General features: G+C 30.7%; 1 protein-coding gene across 9 annotated transcripts in view; it reads left to right on the top strand.

Moving 5' to 3' along the window:
- The window catches only part of LOC143048110 (uncharacterized), a 79,144-nt gene that overhangs the window by 20,843 nt on the left and 36,443 nt on the right, over positions 1–21,858 (top strand). For 6 of the 9 annotated variants that reach the window (XR_012969744.1, XR_012969743.1, XM_076221568.1 and 3 more), the window contains exons 7-10: positions 668–750; positions 1,203–1,286; positions 3,146–3,260; positions 8,776–8,868. Coding sequence is in view for 7 of the 9 variants with exons in the window: in XM_076221568.1 (XP_076077683.1) it covers positions 668–750; positions 1,203–1,286; positions 3,146–3,260; positions 8,776–8,868 (375 nt within the window). In the remaining 2 variants the exon portion in view is untranslated. Of the gene's footprint in view, positions 1–667; positions 751–1,202; positions 1,287–3,145; positions 3,261–8,775; positions 8,869–12,883; positions 13,016–15,588; positions 15,706–21,858 lie in introns of those variants that run through there. The other 3 variants (XM_076221572.1, XM_076221575.1, XM_076221574.1) reach the window with 3 other exon arrangements.

The raw sequence follows: 21,858 nt of genomic DNA, 5'->3' as shown, positions 1-21,858 counted from the left end.
CTGAATAACCTGTGTAGCAGGTTATTTGATGTGTACACCACATTTTTTATGTTATTTCGAATAGACAGAAAAATAATTACAGCCATTTCTTATAATTTATTTATAAATTCCATTTTAAACCAATGTAAACCATGAAAAAACGTCAATGACGTCACGGTCACATGACTAAATTATGTCTATGAGCTGATAAACATAACAACGTCAGCCAATCAGAAGACGTGTAACATCCAAAATTAAATATTGATAATTAATGCAATGTGCATTCAACATCCATTCATCTTCTTTGGGACAGTTTAATGATCTTGACTAACTATATATGATCCTGGATAACATTGTGTTTAAATATCATCTTAAAAATGTTTTTTTTTTTGTATATTTTGTGTTCATTATCTCAGGAAGGTTACCTATCTTGATGGTATATTTGGAACAGTTTGTAGTTGATAAGTGTATAGTTTCAAGTTGCTTTCCCATTTTGTTAACGTAACTTGAAATAGTATGTAATCAAATGTATGATTTTTTTTTTATTCCAGGTTACTTACCTATCGTGTTTACCTAACATATTATTGTGTGTAATTAACTAGATTTTTTTTATTCTATGTAGCCTACCTGTTTTTTCAACCTAACTTGGAATACTTTTTTAATTATAACTTTACGTTTTTAATTCCAGGTAGCCTACCTGTCTTGTTTACCTAACTTAGAACAATTATCTCTAATGAACAACCCATGTGTTCTGATGACAGCATCCACACCATATCCTTTTTAATAACAATTGAAAGTTCACTTTTACTAAAATTTATAATCCTTAGTTTTATAAAATATTATTACATGCATATGGTAACAGAGAGATGTTGGATTGAACAGATATGTTCAATTACTTCAAGATTGGTTTAAAAATTGATTTTCATATGTTTTAAAGAATGCTGGGGTATATAACAATGAGATAAATCACATTGTTATATAAAGCTAATGCTTTACTTAAAAAATGTTACGGAACATCTGCAATTTTTTTCAAACATTTACTTTTTATTTATTTTTATATCTTGCTTCATTATTATATGATCCATGATTGATCCATTATTCAATATAAAACATGCAATTTTATTCCTTCGTGATCTAAAAACTATCAATGTTAAAAAAAAACTCACTTCATATGTAAAGTTCAATTACTAAATAGGCAGTTATTTCCCCTTAATTCTTGTTACTGGATTTGACAGCAGACCTTATATTGTTAACTGGTGCATGAAGCTTCAAGTTTTGGATGGGTACAAAGTCACAGAAAAAGAAAGGTAGATTAATTACACAACTAAGCTTAGGCCGTGTTCACACCAAACGCCATGTATAGTAAACTTGTTTACAATTAGTTTAATGTACTGGACATTGGTTTCACATTAAATTTGTTCACATCTATACACCTTGTTTAATTACTTGTACATAAGATTTGTTCACACTTGTAAACATTACGTAGAACCGAATGCAAACTTTTCGGACAACTTTTCAAGCAGTAAGGGAACGACCATTTGACTTCAAATCGGGAGGGGGGTTTGGGGGGGTATCGACGGAAATATTCCGAACCCCAATTGGAAAAAATAGGTCCTACAGATGATACAAAAATATTCTAAATCAAGAGTTTACCCATACTTTATCAATACTGTTTTTTTTTATAAATCTGCAGATACGGTTGATACGTCTTTAAATGACCAACATCTATTGTTAAATGTTGAAAAAAAAATTGATTACCAGCATAAAAAAAAAAACGGAATAAAACGTTTGCGCATTTCTGGCTCAGATAAATTAACAAAATACCCCCCCCCCCCCTTTTTAAGTTAAGTGGTTGCTTCTTTATGAAAGCTATTTTGATGATTTGCAGTAGCTTGAGAATAATAAAGATGTCTCGATTAAGCATTAGAAAACGTAGGCTGCAGCAGCGTACTTACAGGCGAAGAATATATATTTTTATTCTCATAAAGCCAATGCATTACATCAGTACAGAGAAGAAGGAATGATATATTAGGGATCATTATATTCCTATCTTTTCTGGGTTTTTTTCAAATGGTATTTCTTCTCCAAGGAGTATTTGGCAAAGAGAGGGGTAATGTTTTTTTTTTTAGTTTTAAGGGTAATTTAACGGATCCGAGATACATTTACTAGACAAACAATACATTTACCTCACACTTTTTAAGTAATGTATTTATGAGTGAATTGTTTCTTCCTTAAATATACACGGTGAAACTAATGTTTTAAATGCCTAGTTTTGTGTACACTTAATCTACACAAGGCCTACATCGAGTATCGACTGCATGTAGACAAAACATGTTTTACACTACATGTAAACATTGAATTTTATCAATGGGAACGTAATTTTGTTTAGTTTACGTGTTAATTACACTTACACAACACCGAGTTTAGGTCAATGTGAACACGGCCTTAGTTAAATACTTTAGGTTGCATTTGTTTTCTTAGTTGAATATGCATTTTATAGTAATGTTCGATTTTCAACGTTATCTTTTGTAGGATTCTTTGAACTAGGATTTTATATCTTTGACTTGTCATATTTACTGTAACATATACAAAAAAGATATAGTATGATTGCCAATGAGCAACTCTTTACAAGAGACCAAATCAGACAGAAATTAACAACTATAGGTCACTGTATGGCCTTCTACAATGAGCTAAGCCCAAACCCCATAGTCAGCTATATTTACATGCAGAATGTGACAGAGTTAAACATATCAGCAGGATCCCAAACCTCCCCCTAAACTGGGACAGTGGTGTAAAGGTACAACATAAAAACAAACTATAAAAATCAGTTAAAAAAGGCTCTGAACTGGTCAGATGAATATAAATAGAAATACATCTAACAAAATCACATAGTGGACGTGGTAAGGTACTTGTATCTCCCAACAACAAAAAGACACTAAGTACAGATCTGAAAGTAGTCACAGTTACTGATTGCTAGTTCAAAGCCAAGAATTATAAATAACAACTAATAAAAAAGAAAGTCTTGCATTTAAAGACTAAATTATCAATTGTTACACATGAAATAAAATATCAGTGCATCTAAGACTAAATTATCAATCATTACACATTATGAGATAAAACACGAGTTTTTTTGCATTTCAATAAATATCAAATTAATTTTTTATAGATTAAAAGCTGAGTGGTTATATAGCCAAGGTAGAGGAAGACACTTCAAGCCAGGTCAGCATGCAGAGCTGTGTCAGTATCTGTCTAATACTTGTCCTCTGACGGCCAGTGCTGAGGTTTGTACTGTTGTAAATTAGTAACAAAATTGGTGTATACTGTACATTTTCCAAAAAAAAAAAACAAAAAAAATACAGGTGCTAGATTGTAATGTTACAGTTCAGGTTAACTTTGGTATTTTTTGTAACTACTCGGATATCTGAGATAACTGATGACTTGAAATTTCTGAATTTACATAAGTTTCTGTATAATTAATTTTACTCAACAGTGATATGTAAAGCATAAGTCACATGTCATGCCTCTACCATGTCTACCAAGTCACTTGTGATATGTAAAGTATAAGTCACATGTCATGCCTCTACCATGTCTACCAAGTCACTTGTGATATGTAAAGCATAATTCACATGTCAAGCCTCTACCATGTCTACCAAGTCACTTGTGATATGTAAAGCTTAAGTCACATGTCAAGCCTCTACCATGTCTACCAAGTCACTTGTGATATGTAAAGCATAAGTCACATGTCATGCCTCTACCATGTCTACCAAGTCACTTGTGATATGTAAAGCATAAGTCACATGTCATGCCTCTACCATGTCTACCAAGTCACTTGTGATATGTAAAGCTTAAGTCACATGTCAAGCCTCTACCATGTCTACCAAGTCACTTGTGATATGTAAAGTATAAGTCACATGTCATGCCTCTACCATGTCTACCAAGTCACTTGTGATATGTAAAGCATAAGTCACATGTCAAGCCTCTACCATGTCTACCAAGTCACTTGTGATATGTAAAGCTTAAGTCACATGTCAAGCCTCTACCATGTCTACCAAGTCACTTGTGATATGTAAAGCATAAGTCACATGTCATGCCTCTACCATGTCTACCAAGTCACTTGTGATATGTAAAGCATAAGTCACATGTCATGCCTCTACCATGTCTACCAAGTCACTTGTGATATGTAAAGTATAAGTCACATGTCATGCCTCTACCATGTCTACCAAGTCACTTGTGATATGTAAAGCATAAGTCACATGTCATGCCTCTACCATGTCTACCAAGTCACTTGTGATATGTAAAGCATAAGTCACATGTCATGCCTCTACCATGTCTACCAAGTCACTTGTGATATGTAAAGCATAAGTCACATGTCATGCCTCTACCATGTCTACCAAGTCACTTGTGATATGTAAAGCATAAGTCACATGTCATGCCTCTACCATGTCTACCAAGTCACTTGTGATATGTAAAGCATAAGTCACATGTCATGCCTCTACCATGTCTACCAAGTCATTCTATATGGACCTTATGTTTTAGTTGTTGTTTGTGTTTGTATGTCTGGTTATTTTTTTTTAGGGGGGGGGGGGGTTCTGTTTTACTGTGGAATATTTTTGGCAATTGGTGATATCCCTTTGAATGAAGTGTTATCTTACTTTAGAATATAAGGGTGGGGAATAGCACTAGATTCACTGTAATAAGAATAGAGTCCCCATTTACTTCAGTATTTCAACTTGGCATAGCTTTGCATTAGAAACCTAAACTTTATTATTTGCCGGTGTATACAGTTTCAGGCATTTATAACTTTACAGAACAAAGTTATAAATGATCAATAGATCTGAAGATTATCTATAACTGAAAATTCAGAAATAATGGCGGAAAAATGAGACAGAGTTATAATCGCAATAATATCCTTGCATTTTGAAATTATTCACACAATAATTTCTGAATTTATAGTATTCTATTATACATAATTCATTGACAGCATAATTTTCTGCGTCTGGCTTACTTCTTTTGCATGAAGATATTCACACGATAATGGAACTGTCAAGTTAACCTATCTATATATTTATAGTCAATACAGTTTCATGAGGGATATATTTTTTTTTTTAATGATGTGGTAATAACTGAATATAATCACAGGATAAAGATGTCAATTATCACATTAGCACAAAATCCATTGAATGAGCAACAAATATTGAATGTACTATACATTGTATCAATTTATTTGTAAAAGGCTTAGAAACAGGTAGAAAAAGTAAGTTTTTACCAAGCGTATCTATCCTGCACTTACTAAACTTAGTACACATGTTCCCTATGATATGATCTTTCTAATTTTAATGCCAATTTCATTGTTCAATGAACATAGAAAATGATAGTGCGAGTGAGGCATCAGTGTACTTTGACACATTCATGTTGATATTGTTTCTCATGTTTAACTGGTTTGCAACTGACTGATGTTAGTAAAAATCAATAGTATGGCTTATCAGTTATCTCTTGTTTGTGGAAAAAAGTAGTGGTTACACTGACTAGACAATGCTCATCATATTCACCCTCTTGTTATACCTGTCAAAATCCAATTTTAGAAAATGTATGCTTTTTATAACAAAATAGATTGGCTGATTCCTATTGAATTCATAAAGAATATAACACATGCTGATGTTCCACACTTCAAAGGATTCTATGTCAGTTAAAGGAACCCATATCAAAGTACAAAGTAATTATTAGATTCCCAGTTGGTTACCTTTTTTTACTTCAAAACAAGAGATTAAAAAGAGGATTGAAAGAAATGCTCATCCACATCAATATTTATGTTTGAATATCTGGAAGAACTATGTCTTTTATCTTCATTTGTCTACTGTTGCAGAGACACTGCACTGTGGAGACATAGTAATGCAATATAGTTAATTGCCTCTATCAAATGGGTCATTGCTTTCTTAATTATTGTTCTTTATTGTGCAAATGATTATTATCCAAATTGTTTGAGCAGTTTTAAATCAGTTTGTTCTGATTGGTATGTCCTGTTAGATTGATGATATTGGTATGTCCTGTTAGATAGATGATATTGCTGCTATCATTTTGTTCTGATTGGTATGTCCTGTTAGATAGATGATATTGGTATGTCCTGTTAGATAGATGATATTGGTATGTCCTGTTAGATAGATGATATTGCTGCTATCAGTTTGTTCTGATTGGTATGTCCTGTTAGAAAGATGATATTGGTATGTCCTGTTAGATAGATGATATTGCTGCTATCAGTTTGTTCTGATTGGTATGTCCTGTTAGATAGATGATATTGCTGCTATCAGTTTGTTCTGATTGGTATGTCCTGTTAGATAGATGATATTGCTGCTATCAGTTTGTTCTGATTGGTATGTCCTGTTAGATAGATGATATTGGTATGTCCTGTTAGATAGATGATATTGCTGCTATCAGTTTGTTCTGATTGGTATGTCCTGTTAGATAGCTGATATTGGTATGTCCTGTTAGATAGATGATGTTGGTGTGTCCTGTTAGATAGATGATGTTGGTGTGTCCTGTTAGATAGATGATATTGGTGTGTCCTGTTAGATAGATGATATTGGTGTGTCCTGTTAGATAGATGATATTGGTATGTCCTGTTAGATAGATGATATTGCTGCTATCAGTTTGTTCTGATTGGTATGTCCTGTTAGATAGATGATATTGGTATGTCCTGTTAGATAGATGATATTGCTGCTATCAGTTTGTTCTGATTGGTATGTCCTGTTAGATAGCTGATATTGGTATGTCCTGTTAGATAGATGATGTTGGTGTGTCCTGTTAGATAGATGATGTTGGTGTGTCCTGTTAGATAGATGATATTGGTGTGTCCTGTTAGATAGATGATATTGGTATGTCCTGATAGATAGATGATATTGGTATGTCCTGATAGATAGATGATATTGGTATGTCCTGATAGATAGATGATATTGGTATGTCCTGATAGATAGATGATATTGGTATGTCCTGTTAGATAGATGATATTGGTATGTCCTGTTAGATAGATGATATTGGTATGTCCTGTTAGATAGATGATATTGGTATGTCCTGTTAGATAGATGATATTGGTATGTCCTATTAGAGTCCTGTTAGATAGATGATATTGGTATGTCCTGTTAGATAGATGATATTGGTATGTCCTGATAGATAGATGATATTGCTGCTTTTATCCAGAAGCCTCTAACAACACAAATGAACCAAAAATCTTTTTCATGCTGCAGTTTGAATCCATTTAAGGTGGTACGTAACACTACAGGGAGATAACTCTGTAAAATCAGCAAAACGTTTTAATTACGTTGTGTGGTTAAGGTAATATTAAGCTTCTCAATGATCAAAATAAGTGTTTGTCAAACTGCTATACAACCAGTGTAATTTTTCTGATTAAACGGTTGGTGCAAATTTTTTGAAATTTTTATATTTTTGTCAAAGGGTCAAAGTAAATACTTTGTCCAAATTTTAAGAAAATTTAACGAGCCAAATTATTTTTAGTTCAGGTGTTGGGTACCACCTTAACATTTCAACTGGTTCAAAGTTTCAGCCCATTGCTAGAGAATGGTTGTTAGTTGTTTATCTAAGGAGAAGTGTAGTATAAGGAAAATATTTTATCATTCAATTCAGTTCAATACTTTCTATTCAAGGAAGAGTTAGATAAAAAACAAATATAAATATCAGTAAGACAAGTATAAAAACTTTGAATATTTTAATGTCAATACTTGTTAAATTACTGAATGGATGATAGATAATATTACAGCAAGATGAATATTTTATGCTGTTAAGAATTTACCTGGCTTATCTCCCTTATCCTAGCATATTGTTATACTACAAAAAAATTTGAGCTTGTGACAATTATGCTGTAGCAATCCTACATTTAAGTTTTCTCTGTGGATAAAGGTTTTTCAGACATCAATTACTTTGCCAAATCTTTAAGAAATTTTGTTTTTTGAAGCTTTATTTTCAATAGTTTTTTTTTTCTTCATTTTCTGATAAAAGGACTTTTTGTTTTGCAGTACATATGTGGATACAGTCTGATGTTAATGCAAATTACATTGTCAAAACCTTCACATACTATATGAATATTTGTAATTGACAATGTCTGATTCAGAAGTCAAATGAAGATATTTTTTCAGTATTTTTCTAATTATAAGACTATTAGACTGAGTTAAATAATTTGAAATACAACATTTTTCATACAATCTGGGATTAAATTTTTATGACATGAGGAAATTGTAAATCTTCTTTGATTTTTATGAAACTTAGACAGAAGCTCATCATCAAGATGATTAAAAAGCATCTGAAGAAAAAAGTTTGATTCACCAAAAAACTCGGTATTTTACTGATAAGTGGCCTGGACTTACTTTCTAGAATCAACTTTACCCTTTTACACTGGCAACTGCAATCACAAGTGAGACCCAGTTAAGAACCCTTTAAAAAAATTTTAAAGTTATTCTTTAACCTATATAACAAAGTTTATTCTATTTGTATTGATGTCGCTCTGTAGTAATTACTTATTGACATTTTCATTTGAAATGTCAGGTGTAATTTAAGAGGTTGATATTTTTATCTTATTTGAAAAAAATCAATTTGTATGCTTAGATTTTTATGTTATATTGAAAATTATTTTAATTATTTCTTAATATGCAATTGATAATCATTACAGCTATTTTGTTGACATTTGTTATGTGACCGATTAACTTACTTTTACATTTATGAATAAACAACTATTCAGGTTTACATTTAAACTTCAAAAAACCATGAGAAATGTACTTTGGGATTTTCTAGATTAAACAGATGATGCCAAGACGATCATTTCTCTCCAAGAGTCGGTCATTTTCACAGATATCCCGTTCCCGCTCTCTATCAAGCGCAGCAGAAGTAAGACGTTCTTGGTGGTTTAGCATTCTAATGACCTAATTTTTTTTCTTAACTAGACTTTAGATGATGACTTGGTACTAACCAAAAGAAATTTTTTAATGAGTAACATTTAGCTATTTAGTGCATGTAGGTGTAATAGTACTTTAATAAGGTAATTTGATATGCATATGACTTTTATAATCTATTACACTATACTAATAAATAGATGTTATCTTTGCTCGCTAAGAATTAAATGAAAAGAATCATTTTCATTGCTAATTCCATTTTAGTCAACCCTGTGATTGCCATGTTAGGTCTGGTGTTTTTAATCATATATCCATATGTAAAGTGTTATTTGACCTTGACCTCAGTTTAAAAGGGGTATACAGAAGGAATTATCATTTACTCTTGTATTTATATTCAAAAGTTTTCATTCGATATCAGAAGGGAGTCAGTTAAGGGTTTTTATTTTGAATCACTTAAGTTATGGTTATTTCATAGACAATTTATACCCCTACTCTTAATGTTTCTATCTGTCATGATCAGTTATAAGAAATTTTTGTCACAGTTTTCTAAGGAATTGCAAATCAGAGCTTCCTGTATGGAATCAAGCTTTGTGTTGGCATGCTATTCTGTGTGATGTCTTTTAACAACCAAAGCTCAATAACTTCCTGTTTACTGAAAATGTATAGTAAGTTATCATTTGTTAACTGAACTTTCTGCTTGTTCATTGAATTGCTGTTATATTTCACAAAATGTTCAGAAATGAAGTTTAGATATAATTTTGATAATTTCTTATACAGAGATTTTTATATTTGTAAGTGTGTATTCTTACAAAGTGCTGAGGACTTCAAATAATGTATATTATAGTGCTTTTAAGCCCCATATATAATTAAGATATGGATGTTAAAAAGTCATGTCAATTTGTTTTCTTACACTGATTAACCTTTAATTCTCGCTATTTTTAAAAATGGTTGATTTTACTGTCTTATGTGAAATTATAAAAAAATTAAAAGATTTACAACCTTTGCCGTGTGAAAGAATATCTTTTGTGAGTACATGATAGAAAACACGACTTTTCGCTAAACCATAAAATTTATTTGTCTCCCACATAGAAAACTTTCACAGGTTAACCATTATATAATAGAGAGTCTTAACAGCCCTTTGTTACTGTATTAGGATATTTAAACATCTTTTCTTCCTTAAAAAAGAACAATAAATCAAGAGTCAGTCATATCAAGGTAAATGAAAGTCATGATTTAAATTAGGTAACTCAATTTCTACTAGTTCTTCTTTGTACATAATGTTCATAGACTTAGTTACTAAAGGTGCACTCAATTAAAACTCTGCAACCTATATTAAAATGTAAATAAGAACTAGAAACCCCAGACAGTCTCCTTGAGTTTGTCATCTCAGGCTGTTCACATGGGATTTATTCAGGTGTTAAATTAAAATTAAAATTAAATTGTATCAATCTTTTTAAGCCTATGTGAATCAAATACAGAATATATCAGATATAATAGAGTGCAGATGGAGCATTTTTGTATAGGCTAACTTTGGTCGTTGTTCATATGAGCTCAAAAAAGATTGTAAGCACCAATAGTTTATTGATTGTTTGGTGTTTAATGCCACTTTCCACTATTGTACTATTTCATGGGCTGTCAGTTTTTTTTGGTGAATGAAAACTGAAAATCTTAGTCAATTTAGATAAGGGGCTAGTGCACTTGCCTTTACAGGATTTGAACACACAACCTAAGTGAATACAGGCTAGTGATATAGTAGATTGATTTCTAAGACCACTCGGCCATAGTTTTTTGCTAATTCTGTATAATTCTTGTAAAGAAATTCTGTAATTCACCCTCTAATTAAAGATCCATTACTTAGATTAATTTTTTCTGAAGTTACATTTTCATTGACAATGAGAGCAAGTGGAAAGATCAAATTTATCTGTGCCTAATATGTGTTAATCTTTAAGCTTTTCAAATCCCTTAATTACATCCAATCTTTTGTTAGACTTAATACTTTTGATAATAATAATTATTTTCTTTTAAAATTTGTTAAAATTCCTATATATCACTATCAACTTATCTTGCTTTGCATGGTCAGCACATTTTATCTGGTTTTGGGACCAGCTTACAATTGACAAAGGGAAACAACTTGTGTTACTGACTACAAAATTAAATTGGTAAATGGATAAATACCATGGTGAAAAATGCTATAATATCATTCTTCATAAAAAAAAAGCCTACTATAATGGCTTCTTGTAATGTTGGGTTGAGTAACAAGTGTTCCAATGTTGTTACTAACTTCTTTCCTGTTCTTATGACAGTTTATCTTGTTATGTTAGGTTCAGTAACAAGTGTTCTAATGTTGTCAGCAAGTTCTTTCCTGTTCTTATGACAGTTTATCTTGTTATGTTAGGTTCAGTAACAAGTGTGCCAATGTTGTCAGCAAGTTCTTTCCTGCTCTTATGACAGTTTATCTTGTTATGTTAGGTTCAGTAACAAGTGTTCCAGTGTTGTCAGCAAGTTCTTTCCTGTTCTTATGACAGTTTATCTTGTTATGTTAGGTTCAGTAACAAGTGTTCTAATGTTGTCAGTAACTTCTTTCCTGTTCTTATGACAGTTTATCTTGTTATGTTAGGTTCAGTAACAAGTGTTCTAATGTTGTCAGCAAGTTCTTTCCTGTTCTTATGACAGTTTATCTTGTTATGTTAGGTTCAGTAACAAGTGTTCTAATGTTGTCAGTAACTTCTTTCTTGTTCTTATGACAGTTTATCTTGTTATGTTAGGTTCAGTAACAAGTGTTCTAATGTTGTCAGTAACTTCTTTCCTGTTTTTATTACAGTTTATCTTGTTATGTTAGTGACAGTAACAAGTGATCCAATGTTGTCAGCAAGTTCTTTTCTGTTCTTATGACAGTTTATCTTGTTATGTTAGGTTCAGTAACAAGTGTTCTAATGTTGTCAGTAACTTCTTTCTTGTTCTTATGACAGTTTATTCTATGACCTCTTTACAAATTACTCAGTTAAGTCTTGGGTAGTTGCTAGACTCATACTTGTAACAAAATTTTAACCTCAGCAGTGTTCTATTTCAATATGTTATTTCCTAGCAAATGTTAAAGACAATGGACGGTTATGAGATTACTCAATTAAGAAATGTTGAATTTCAAAGGTCAGACCTCATAGATAGTTATAATGCTCCTTTCAGCAAAGTTCAATTTTTCTTGGGAAAGATTTATTTCTATGGACTGTTTGAAAGCTCATTTGAGCAGTGACCAACACTATATCAAAGATCAAGACAAAAAAAGCTACATAGTGAGGATCAGGTCTTGTGCTTTAAGTTCTGACCATGTTTTCGGCAACAATTGAAAAGTGGGGATACATATGGTCTACTGTGAGTGTCACTTAAGACCAAAGTACTAATGCAGAAGGAATGACTTTTGACGCAGTAGTACATATATGAACAAATTAATGTCATATTTGAATTGTTGACGTGAGACAATACATGAAAATATTTTTGTTTTTGTTTATATATTTTTGGTAAAGTGATTTAATAACCGACTTATTTTTCTGGAGACACAGATTTCATTGTACAATTACATATTTATAACAACAATTAAGTCTGTGTCTAATAGATCAATACTTCATCTAGGCATCTTGTGTTTCTGACGTCTTTATACCTGAAATATAAAAAGGTAAATATCTTCATGGAATTACCAGATTTTTACATTTGATCAGAAATCGATAGCTCAATGTCAAAGTTGCAGTGATTTCTTGTTGCGCAAAATGCTAAATGCTTGTATAAGTTATAAAAAGAACAAAGTTAGAAAGTGATTGCATCTATTAATTGAGATCTAATGATAACCATCGATGAAATCAACATTTACGTTACGGGTATTGATCGTCAGACCATTGATTGGTCATTAGACCCTTGATTACAGGTTGACTGCTTACCTGAGATACCTGGCTCAAGCTCCCCCACGTAGGTATAATTATCCAGGTACAATATAATCACCTGCTGAGCAGAATATCTTCTACAATTAGAAGGTATTAAAGGGAAAACACACAGTGTTTATTGCAGGGGAGTTATATCAGTTTAGATGTATTGACAGATTTCTGTTCAACATTTGAAGTGCATGCTGCATTCTAGTTGCAATGCATATTAAGGTAAGATATTATTTTTTTTCCCGTTAAATTTCAATTAAATGCTTATTACCTTTTTTTCTCAATTTTGATATATTTTCCCTTTTAAATAGTATGAATTTTGATATATGTGATACTATTTGATTTAAATTGATTTGAAATTATGTAAAAAGACAGGATACGATTTTTTTTTATATTGTGGAAATATAATTTTAAAAACATTTTAACAACTTAAAGGATACCTTCAATGTGGTCATTGGTATGTTTGATTTTTATTTTTTATTCCCTGTCGTAGGTGGTAGGGGCATTTAGTGATACCCTTTACCATCTGTCTTTCCATCTGCCCCTCCCATTTTCAAAGCTTGAGCAAGGGTATTTGAGTAAATCAGATACATTCATCTTTTATTTTACTTTTTGAATAAAAAGGTTAAATCAAAAGATTTTTTTTCCAAAAATTTTATTGCACATTTATTTAGATTTTATAAAGATAGAATGAACAAGTCGGACAGATTTAGATAGTTATTTCTGAATTTCCTTTTGTCAATTCTCACAGCAGAAAAAGTATAATAATAAAGGTAAGGGAAAAGTGCCATGTGTTTAACTAAATGACAAATTATGGAGATCAATTCACCTTATATCACATCATGATCAGGAAAAAAACTAGATTGTAAACTGATACAAATACAGAAACTTGGAAGTCTTTGTTTGGTTATGGATTATTTTGATGAGTTTTGACACCTGATATTTATCCAGTGTTTAGACTAATTGATATTTATATGGTGATAAAGATGAGGACTTTGTATATCAGTTGAGATATCATCAAAGGTAATTTAAACTTGGTCATAAATTCTATAGAAAATCTATGAATAAATTACTATGAAATTACTGGCCTTATGATTGACTTTGTAATAAAATATTTTGAAAATGCTTTCAGAATTGCTGATAAATAAAAATATATTGAAAATACTTTCAGAATTGCTGAAACTTGCAATTGTTTGCTACACTACATGATTTTGTCTTGTCTTGTCTTGTTTGCTTTGAAATGAATAAATAAATTTCAAGGTCATTAATTATAAGGTTTTCTACATTCTGTTTGTTCCATTTAAAAAGAAATGTTGTTTATATAAAAATATTGATAAGCATCCTTGCTCATAAATACAGGTCTTGCTTTGAGCTCAATCCTTGTTGAAATTTTAGATAATCATTGTTTACTGTTTAAATCTCAAGGTATTCTTTTATTTTGCTCAAGGTCAATGATTCTGGTTATGATCTTTATTTGATCTCTCTGCTTCATTGTACAAAGGAAGCAATGTTTATGACATCTCAGTTATAAACATTCAAGGGTACATTTGCAATTAAAAATCTCAATCTGTGGTCTTAAATGGATTTGTCTATTTTATAGTTCCGTTTTGGTCATTGAGCTCGGTTCTTATATATCCTTGGCTTTCAAATTTTCAGCTTGAAGTGATGAAGATATATCAAGAAAAGCACTTCTGACATACAAAATTTATAAAAGTGTTATTTTCATTTTTTAACTGATATTTGGTGATAGTTTTTAGCAAATCGAGCATATTTACCCAAATTTATTAATACTTTCCTGAAAATGGGAGAAAAACAACATTTCTTTGAAAAAAATCACATATGGAATCTTTTAACAAAAACTAGGATTATTTATTGATATGTTTTCTAACTAAGCTGTACACATACACAAAAAAATATTATCCTTGTTAAAACATGAACATGAAGAAAACACATCTTGACATTTGATGTTTGAAAGGCATTAATATTCAATGTCTCAATAGAAAGTTCATGCATGGAAGTAAAATATATTACTTCCATGGTTCATGTAAGTAGTTTTATTCCTTGTCCTTGAGAATGGTCGAGATATTCACCCATGAAATATTTTGTGATATTAAATGACATATCATTAGCAGATATTTAAATTTCTAAATATGATATTTCAACATAACATGACACGTTTCAAAATATTTTGTAAAAAAATTAAAAAATTAAATTATAGGATAGATATTAAATAAAAGGTTTTTTAATCCATGTATAAGCCAATTTAATCTACACGAAAGACAAATTTTTGTTGTAATTTTTTACACAATGATGAATTCCTTTGTTGTCTTTCTTGTATTTATTGTATATGTCAAACTCCTGCATGGACCACAAACTTGTGATATAAATATTTGTTTACATCTGACTTGGATAATATTTCATGTATAAATTTTCTGATTCACCTGTACGTTTGTAGTTTGTTTACATCTGGTTGCTAGGGAAAGATGACATACTATAATGAACTACATAAAATTAGATTCCTGGGGGTAAAAATCATGTGACCAAAAAGGACGGGATTAAAGCTTATTCAATTATGCATAAAGTTGTATGCAATGTGACTTTTAAAAACTGGACCTTTCCTTAATAGTACTTAATAATTCAAAGGATAAGTAACTCTAACTAAACCTGGTAAGATCAGCTGTTTTAAGTCATTGATCTTTTTTAAACTAATTTTGCAAAATTATATTAAAAATAAATGACAAATATTCTTTTCTTTGTTTGCAGAATATAAACAAAAGTTTTGACAATTGATTGGGAATGTGTATTGAGTCATGTCTTTGTTTATGTTGAAGATCAAATATATTTATAGTTTTCTTTGTACATATATTGATTTGCAAATAATTATATCTGATTTGGATTTTATAAAAACCAAGGTAATGTGTTTTCTTAAGGTAAAATTGACTGTTCTGTGCAAGGTCTTATTGAAAACGCAGAATAAACAATTTATCAAATTTTGACTGAAATGTCTTTGTTGTCAGTCTGTAAGTTGTTATATATCAACTTTAATCTTTACCAATTTCTTAAGACTTTTTAAAAGTCACAATACATACAAAATCAATATGGTTATAAAATAGATAAATTATATTGTGTATACAAGGACTTCACTCTGGCACTAACTATATTTGTTATAATGGTTGGAAAAAATCTGATATAAATGTTTTTGAGAAAAGAAGATAAGAAATATAATAGAGAGATTTGATGTTCTCTTAAAAAGCCTCAGACAGAGGAGCTTCAGGCTGGTGATGAAATAATTTGACAAATTTTGAAATGACAACCACAGAATTAAAATGTTGCACAATTCATTTGCAATCAGGATGTGTCTCTGAAGGCAATATCTGACTGCATACATGTATTTATATTCTTATATGCTTGAGTTTTTAAAATTTACAGAATCATCATAATCATATCATCTAGGGTTGTCTAGAATTAGCTTAAGACCATGGTCTTTGCTACAGATTAGCTCTGATAAATAAAATGGCTTAACACTCTAGAGACTGCAACAATCTAAGTCATAATACTCTGACACTTATATTTAATTGTTTGGAGTGCAAATTTCTATCAGATGATTTCTTATATTCTGAAAAATATACAAGTGAAATCATATGATACCATGGTATAGGCTATTTGATGAGAGCAAGCCCACCAACCCACTTTGACAAGAGATGTGATATAATTCAGATATTCTAAAATACTTGATTTAAAAATATGATAGTAAATAATACCAAAATTTTGAAACATAATATAAAAGTTTTCAGATACTGTGGATTTGTTTATTTTTGTGGGTACCAGTTTTTATTGATTGAGGAAAACTTGCATTTTTGTAGATACACATGTATTTGATTTTTTGATTTTGCCAAAGTCTGCATAGATATAAGAAGATGTGGTATGAGTGCCAATGAGACCATTCTCCATCCAAATCACAATTTGTAAAAGTAAACCATTATAGGTCAAAGAACTGTCTTCAAAACAGAGTCAAATAAATGCAGTGTGTTTAAACATTTTAATAGGTACCAACCTTCACCCTTACTTGAATCAATACATTCTTATAGAAAATTTGTTAGTCGCTGTACATGGGAATTCATGGTTCCTCTGAAATTCACAACAATTGGTTTCAAACGTATAATAATATAATAATCCATAGTAGATTTCTTTGTGAAATAAAATTGTAATATTTTTTTCTGATATTTTAAGTGGACTGGTCTTGGATTTAAAATAAACCTGAAGGGTATAACATTTCTAATGAGTAAATATTATTGCAACATGACTGATATTGCATCTTTATATTCCTTCCCTACACCTATATCACCCTGCTCAGTGGCTCTGTAATTCTTGTATCACAGCTTTGAGATGAGAGCAGGCATTATCAGCAATGTCACAATGTCTAAGGGGAAGTTATCAGAGACGTTACAATGTAGAAGGAGACCTTATCTAGCTTGCTCTCGTCAAGCCAAAAATTGTCTTAGGTAGGGGGAAAAGGCCAGTAATAGATTGATATACAAATAATCTGATTTTCTTTGTAGAGACATTGTAAAATATCAGCTGCTCGACATAATGTGAAGCTTTTGAGCTGGTTCACTGCACTCACTCGCCAAAAACGTTCACATTGTGGCTCACGGCTGATATTTTAGGATATCAATGTGTAGATAACCCAATAATATATACTTATTTCTCCATAAAGTTTGGTAGACACTAAACCTCTGTAAAGAGATTTCCAGTAAAATGATATATCAATCAATATTATATACTGCTCTGAACCTCAATATAAATGCAATAACCCTATAATATAATGTCTAGTTATGTAATATTTTGGTCTGCTGAATTTGCAAAACTATATCTTTCTATTGAACAACATACCTATTTCTCTTGGGAAAGTAATTAATGTATGTAATATCTTCACAAGTTATACATGATTTGCTAAGATTATAGTAACCTCTACTGCATGAAATTTAATATATTGTATGTATAGTATTCAATCTATATAAAAGTCCTTCACTTAAATACACTATCTAAAGACTGAATTATAAAGGTTATAATACTATGTAATTTAAAAGTCTCAAAGAACAATAAATGAGATTAATCCAATTTTTTCTTATTTTAAATTTTGTAAAAAGAAGTAGATGGTGCTTTGGAAATGCAAATATTTACAAAAAAATAATACATGTTTCAACTTATTAGCAATTGTCAGTCTATAAGAATCCTATAAGGTTCAAAAGGTCGTAGTCTTGAAACAACTTTTCAAAAGAAATTGGAATTTGAATAAGTGTTCATATTGAATTAACTCAATATGAGTAACATTTATTGGGATAGACAAGTTTTGATAAAATCTTTTCACTTGTGACCGATTCAGTGAGTTACATACAGTAGTTACTATTGAAGACTAATACACAACTTTGTAAAAAAATCAATGATTTCTCACGTTCTTGTCTGTTACAGTAAACCAAAGATGTATTCTTCTGATGTCATACAAGTTTGAAATACAGTACTAAAAAATAATCATGTGTTCCCAATAGGCATCATCCTCACGATGCCTGCACATCTAAAGGACTGTTCATCCTTAAAACTTCATTGTTTCTTCATAAGGTTTTCTCATAGCTGGTTCAGTAAGGGCCTTTTTTAACATCAGATATTAAGTCCATTGTTTCAAAGTATTTCAAGTTGATGAATAGACATGTAAGAAAGTGAAATAGAAATATTTTTTATATAATTTTGATTTTTACACCCCAAATTATTAGGGTTAAAATAGAGATTTTGGTGAAAGTTTACAAATTATCTGAATTTCAGACATAATTGGTCTAGGAAACAGAGGGAAGGGTTAAACACACCAAATGATTAAAGTCAGATATTTTTTTAAATATAACAAACATTGTCAAAATTGCTTTTTTGCTGACATATGAATAGTATGTTTCTGGTCCTAAAACCAATGGAAACTGACCTGTTGTGTTTGTACACTGTTGTTTGATTTTTTGCAATGGCAGATCACATCATTGTCAGACAGAGTTTGTATATCCATTTGGTATCTTCTTCCTCTCTTTGAATGACCTTTTGTGAACTCTCTAATTTGCATGCTGTTTTAAGAAAGAAAATAAGATTTGATTATAATCTCTTTTAAACATGCAAACCATTTACATTTAAATTAAGCTACATGTAGTACGCAATCTACATTGACATCACTCATACAATGTAATTTGGAAAGACTTATTACAATGCTTTTGCTCTTTTATGAAAACCGTGATTCAAGATCGCCTTTCAAGTTGTCTAGAATTTTGCTTATCTAAGTTCAAAAGTACAAATAGATTAACTGTTGACTGTTGAATGCTTCAATGTACTTTTATTTTACTACTAATTTAAAAAAAAAAAAAGAAGGTAACATGCTAACTGAGGAAATTGGCATGTGGTGAAAGTGCATCAGACAAAATTGTCATGCAATAAAAGGAAATCGCTAATGTAGTAGATGTGTTCTAGTTCATACTAGCTGTAAAATAAAAAAAGTTTTGTATTCACTAGATTCAGAGATACATTGAATATGCATTAGAAAGGATCTGGTTTATTTTGTTTTTATTGGTTAATTGGCCTTTACTGTACCATTTTATACTATATTTGAATCATTCATTAGTGTTTTATACAATGAAGTTTCGCGGAATTTCCATTCATTGGAAATATAACTGCAGAAATTCCAGACTTTTTATACATTGACCTAGTAGTCTTGAACCTTCTATGGCATTTGTTATTTGGTAGAAGGTTGTCTCATTGGCAATCATACCACATCATAATATTTTTATATTAGAATTTCTTTTGGTAGAGGTATTAGCTGGTATAGATATTGTATATGTCCATTGTGGGCCTGTGTGTTGGCTCTGTCTTACACTCATAGTGATGCTTTTACCAATCTATTCAAAGGTCTTAACCAGTGATAGGACTTAAAACTGAGCTTTTTAATTTTTTATGATTTTAGTGTTCATTGTGCAGTTTTAGAATTAACAATGTTTCTGTGAAGACAAGCCTCCTTTTGATTAATACCATTTTACTTTGTTGTTTCTGTAAAGAAATAGTGACTGATTTTGGAATATCAAAATATGTAGTTTTTTTTCCCCACAAGTTTTCTGATAAATGAAGGTGGCTTTTTAAGCATACAAGAATTTTTTTATAATTTCTGTTCCAATAAGACAAACATCCTTTCAACTTTTACAAATTTTGTACCCATTATACAACTGTATACAACTGTATAATGATCTCTTCAAAATGTTCATTGTCATACATTTCAAAGAATAACTATTTCTTGTGAAACACTAACAGGATGTAAGGATTGGTATAGATTTGACTTCCTACTTAGACAAAGGGTTATTATGAAATATTGTGGGCAATGAACATACAATGCACTTATAAAATAGCTGTTTACTGACTGTGTATTCAGAAATATGCATAAGACAATCATATTTAGCCAATTATAATATTTATTTTCAACTCAATTAAATATTTTCACTCCCATTTAAACAATGCTTTTCAAATATTGATATATATATATATATGTTCAACATGACAAAAGAAAGGTTGCTTTTCATGGAGTTATGGCCCTTCACTACTTTAACAGTAGTAATCATAAATGAAAGAAAGCATGGGTTCCTAGCATTTGACAGCATCATATTTGTGTCCTTATTTTGTTGTCTTTCTTCAACCTATGGTTATTGTTTGCCCTTTGTGTCTCATCCCCTTTTTTTTTGCAAACAGAAAATAATTGTTTTCATCTGAAATGACATATGAATGATATTGATATTGACAATTTTAAGGCCCTTTTTCATAATCAAAGTTGTATTGTACAAGATTTCTTGGTCAAAGTTTTTAATGGATTTTTTTATAGTGGAAATTGTCAAACAAAACTTTTGACAGATTAGATGGAATAGAACCTCATCCTATTTTTCTTGAACTTGAAGACTTGGAGGGGAATTGTCAAATCACAGTGCAGGTTTTTCTTGACCCAAGATTTTGATGAAAAAAATTTGATGGTGACAACAAATGACATGAACCAAGTTAACTATAATTAGTGACAATTAACCGGGCTTTAATAAAGTTCATTAAACATTATGACGTCTTGTGCTACACAATATCATTAAGAGCTGAGTGCAGGGTGATACAAGCACAGAGAGGACCGATAAGAAATATTAGTTAGCTGTAGACAAGTTGTAATATAATATGTATGATTTACATTTAATCTGTCAAAACATAAGCAAGGCCATTTTGTTACTTTATTGAACCTATGTCTGTTTTATTGAATGTCCAGGGTCAGTATAAGTGTTCTTGATTATTTAAATACTTGTATCTTGAACTTATTAGAGAGTCCTCAGGGCATATATGAATAGTGGACAAAGATATTTAACATTGAAATTATTAATACTAGGTCATGTCTCAGAAATTCTTAAATATTATCATTACATACAGTCTTTGGTCATTTCCATTGTCAAAATACGAGATTAGATTTTTCTATACATTCTACCGGTAAGCTGTTGCAATCAGTAATGATGGTATGGAGACCTCTAAATTGTAGTTTTTGGTACTTGTGCTGCTGGATTGCTGTCTCTGATGTTTATAAATATTAATAATCTGATTTCAAATTGACCCAATGGTTTTGTTTTAACAGCAACAAAACAAAATCAAACAGCCAATGTGTGACTAGATGGCATTAATGAAACTGTCAATCAATTTAAGCAAAAATAAAGTAAAAGAACATGATGACTTTATGTACAGAATTTTAAACTCATTTTGTTATTGTGGTATTTTATTGTCAATTGTAAACAGGATAAAATATCTTCCATTTCTTCATATCATTTAGTTTAAAACAAGAATAAGCTTCCCTAAATGTATTTGATTTCAACACATTGTGTGTGTTATATTTATGTGTGTGTTGGCATACAATGAAACAAAAAAATCACAAAGTCATTCAGAATAGAAATACCAACTAATAGAGAAACCTTTGTTGTTTATAATACATGTACTATATAAAACAATATTAGACTGTGTTTAAACAATGCACT

The sequence above is a fragment of the Mytilus galloprovincialis genome, chromosome 10, assembly GCF_965363235.1.
Source record: "Mytilus galloprovincialis chromosome 10, xbMytGall1.hap1.1, whole genome shotgun sequence".
NCBI lineage: Eukaryota > Metazoa > Mollusca > Bivalvia > Mytilida > Mytilidae > Mytilus > Mytilus galloprovincialis.
Note: the sequence above shows the minus strand (reverse complement) of the source record. Positions and strands in the feature narration are given on the sequence as shown.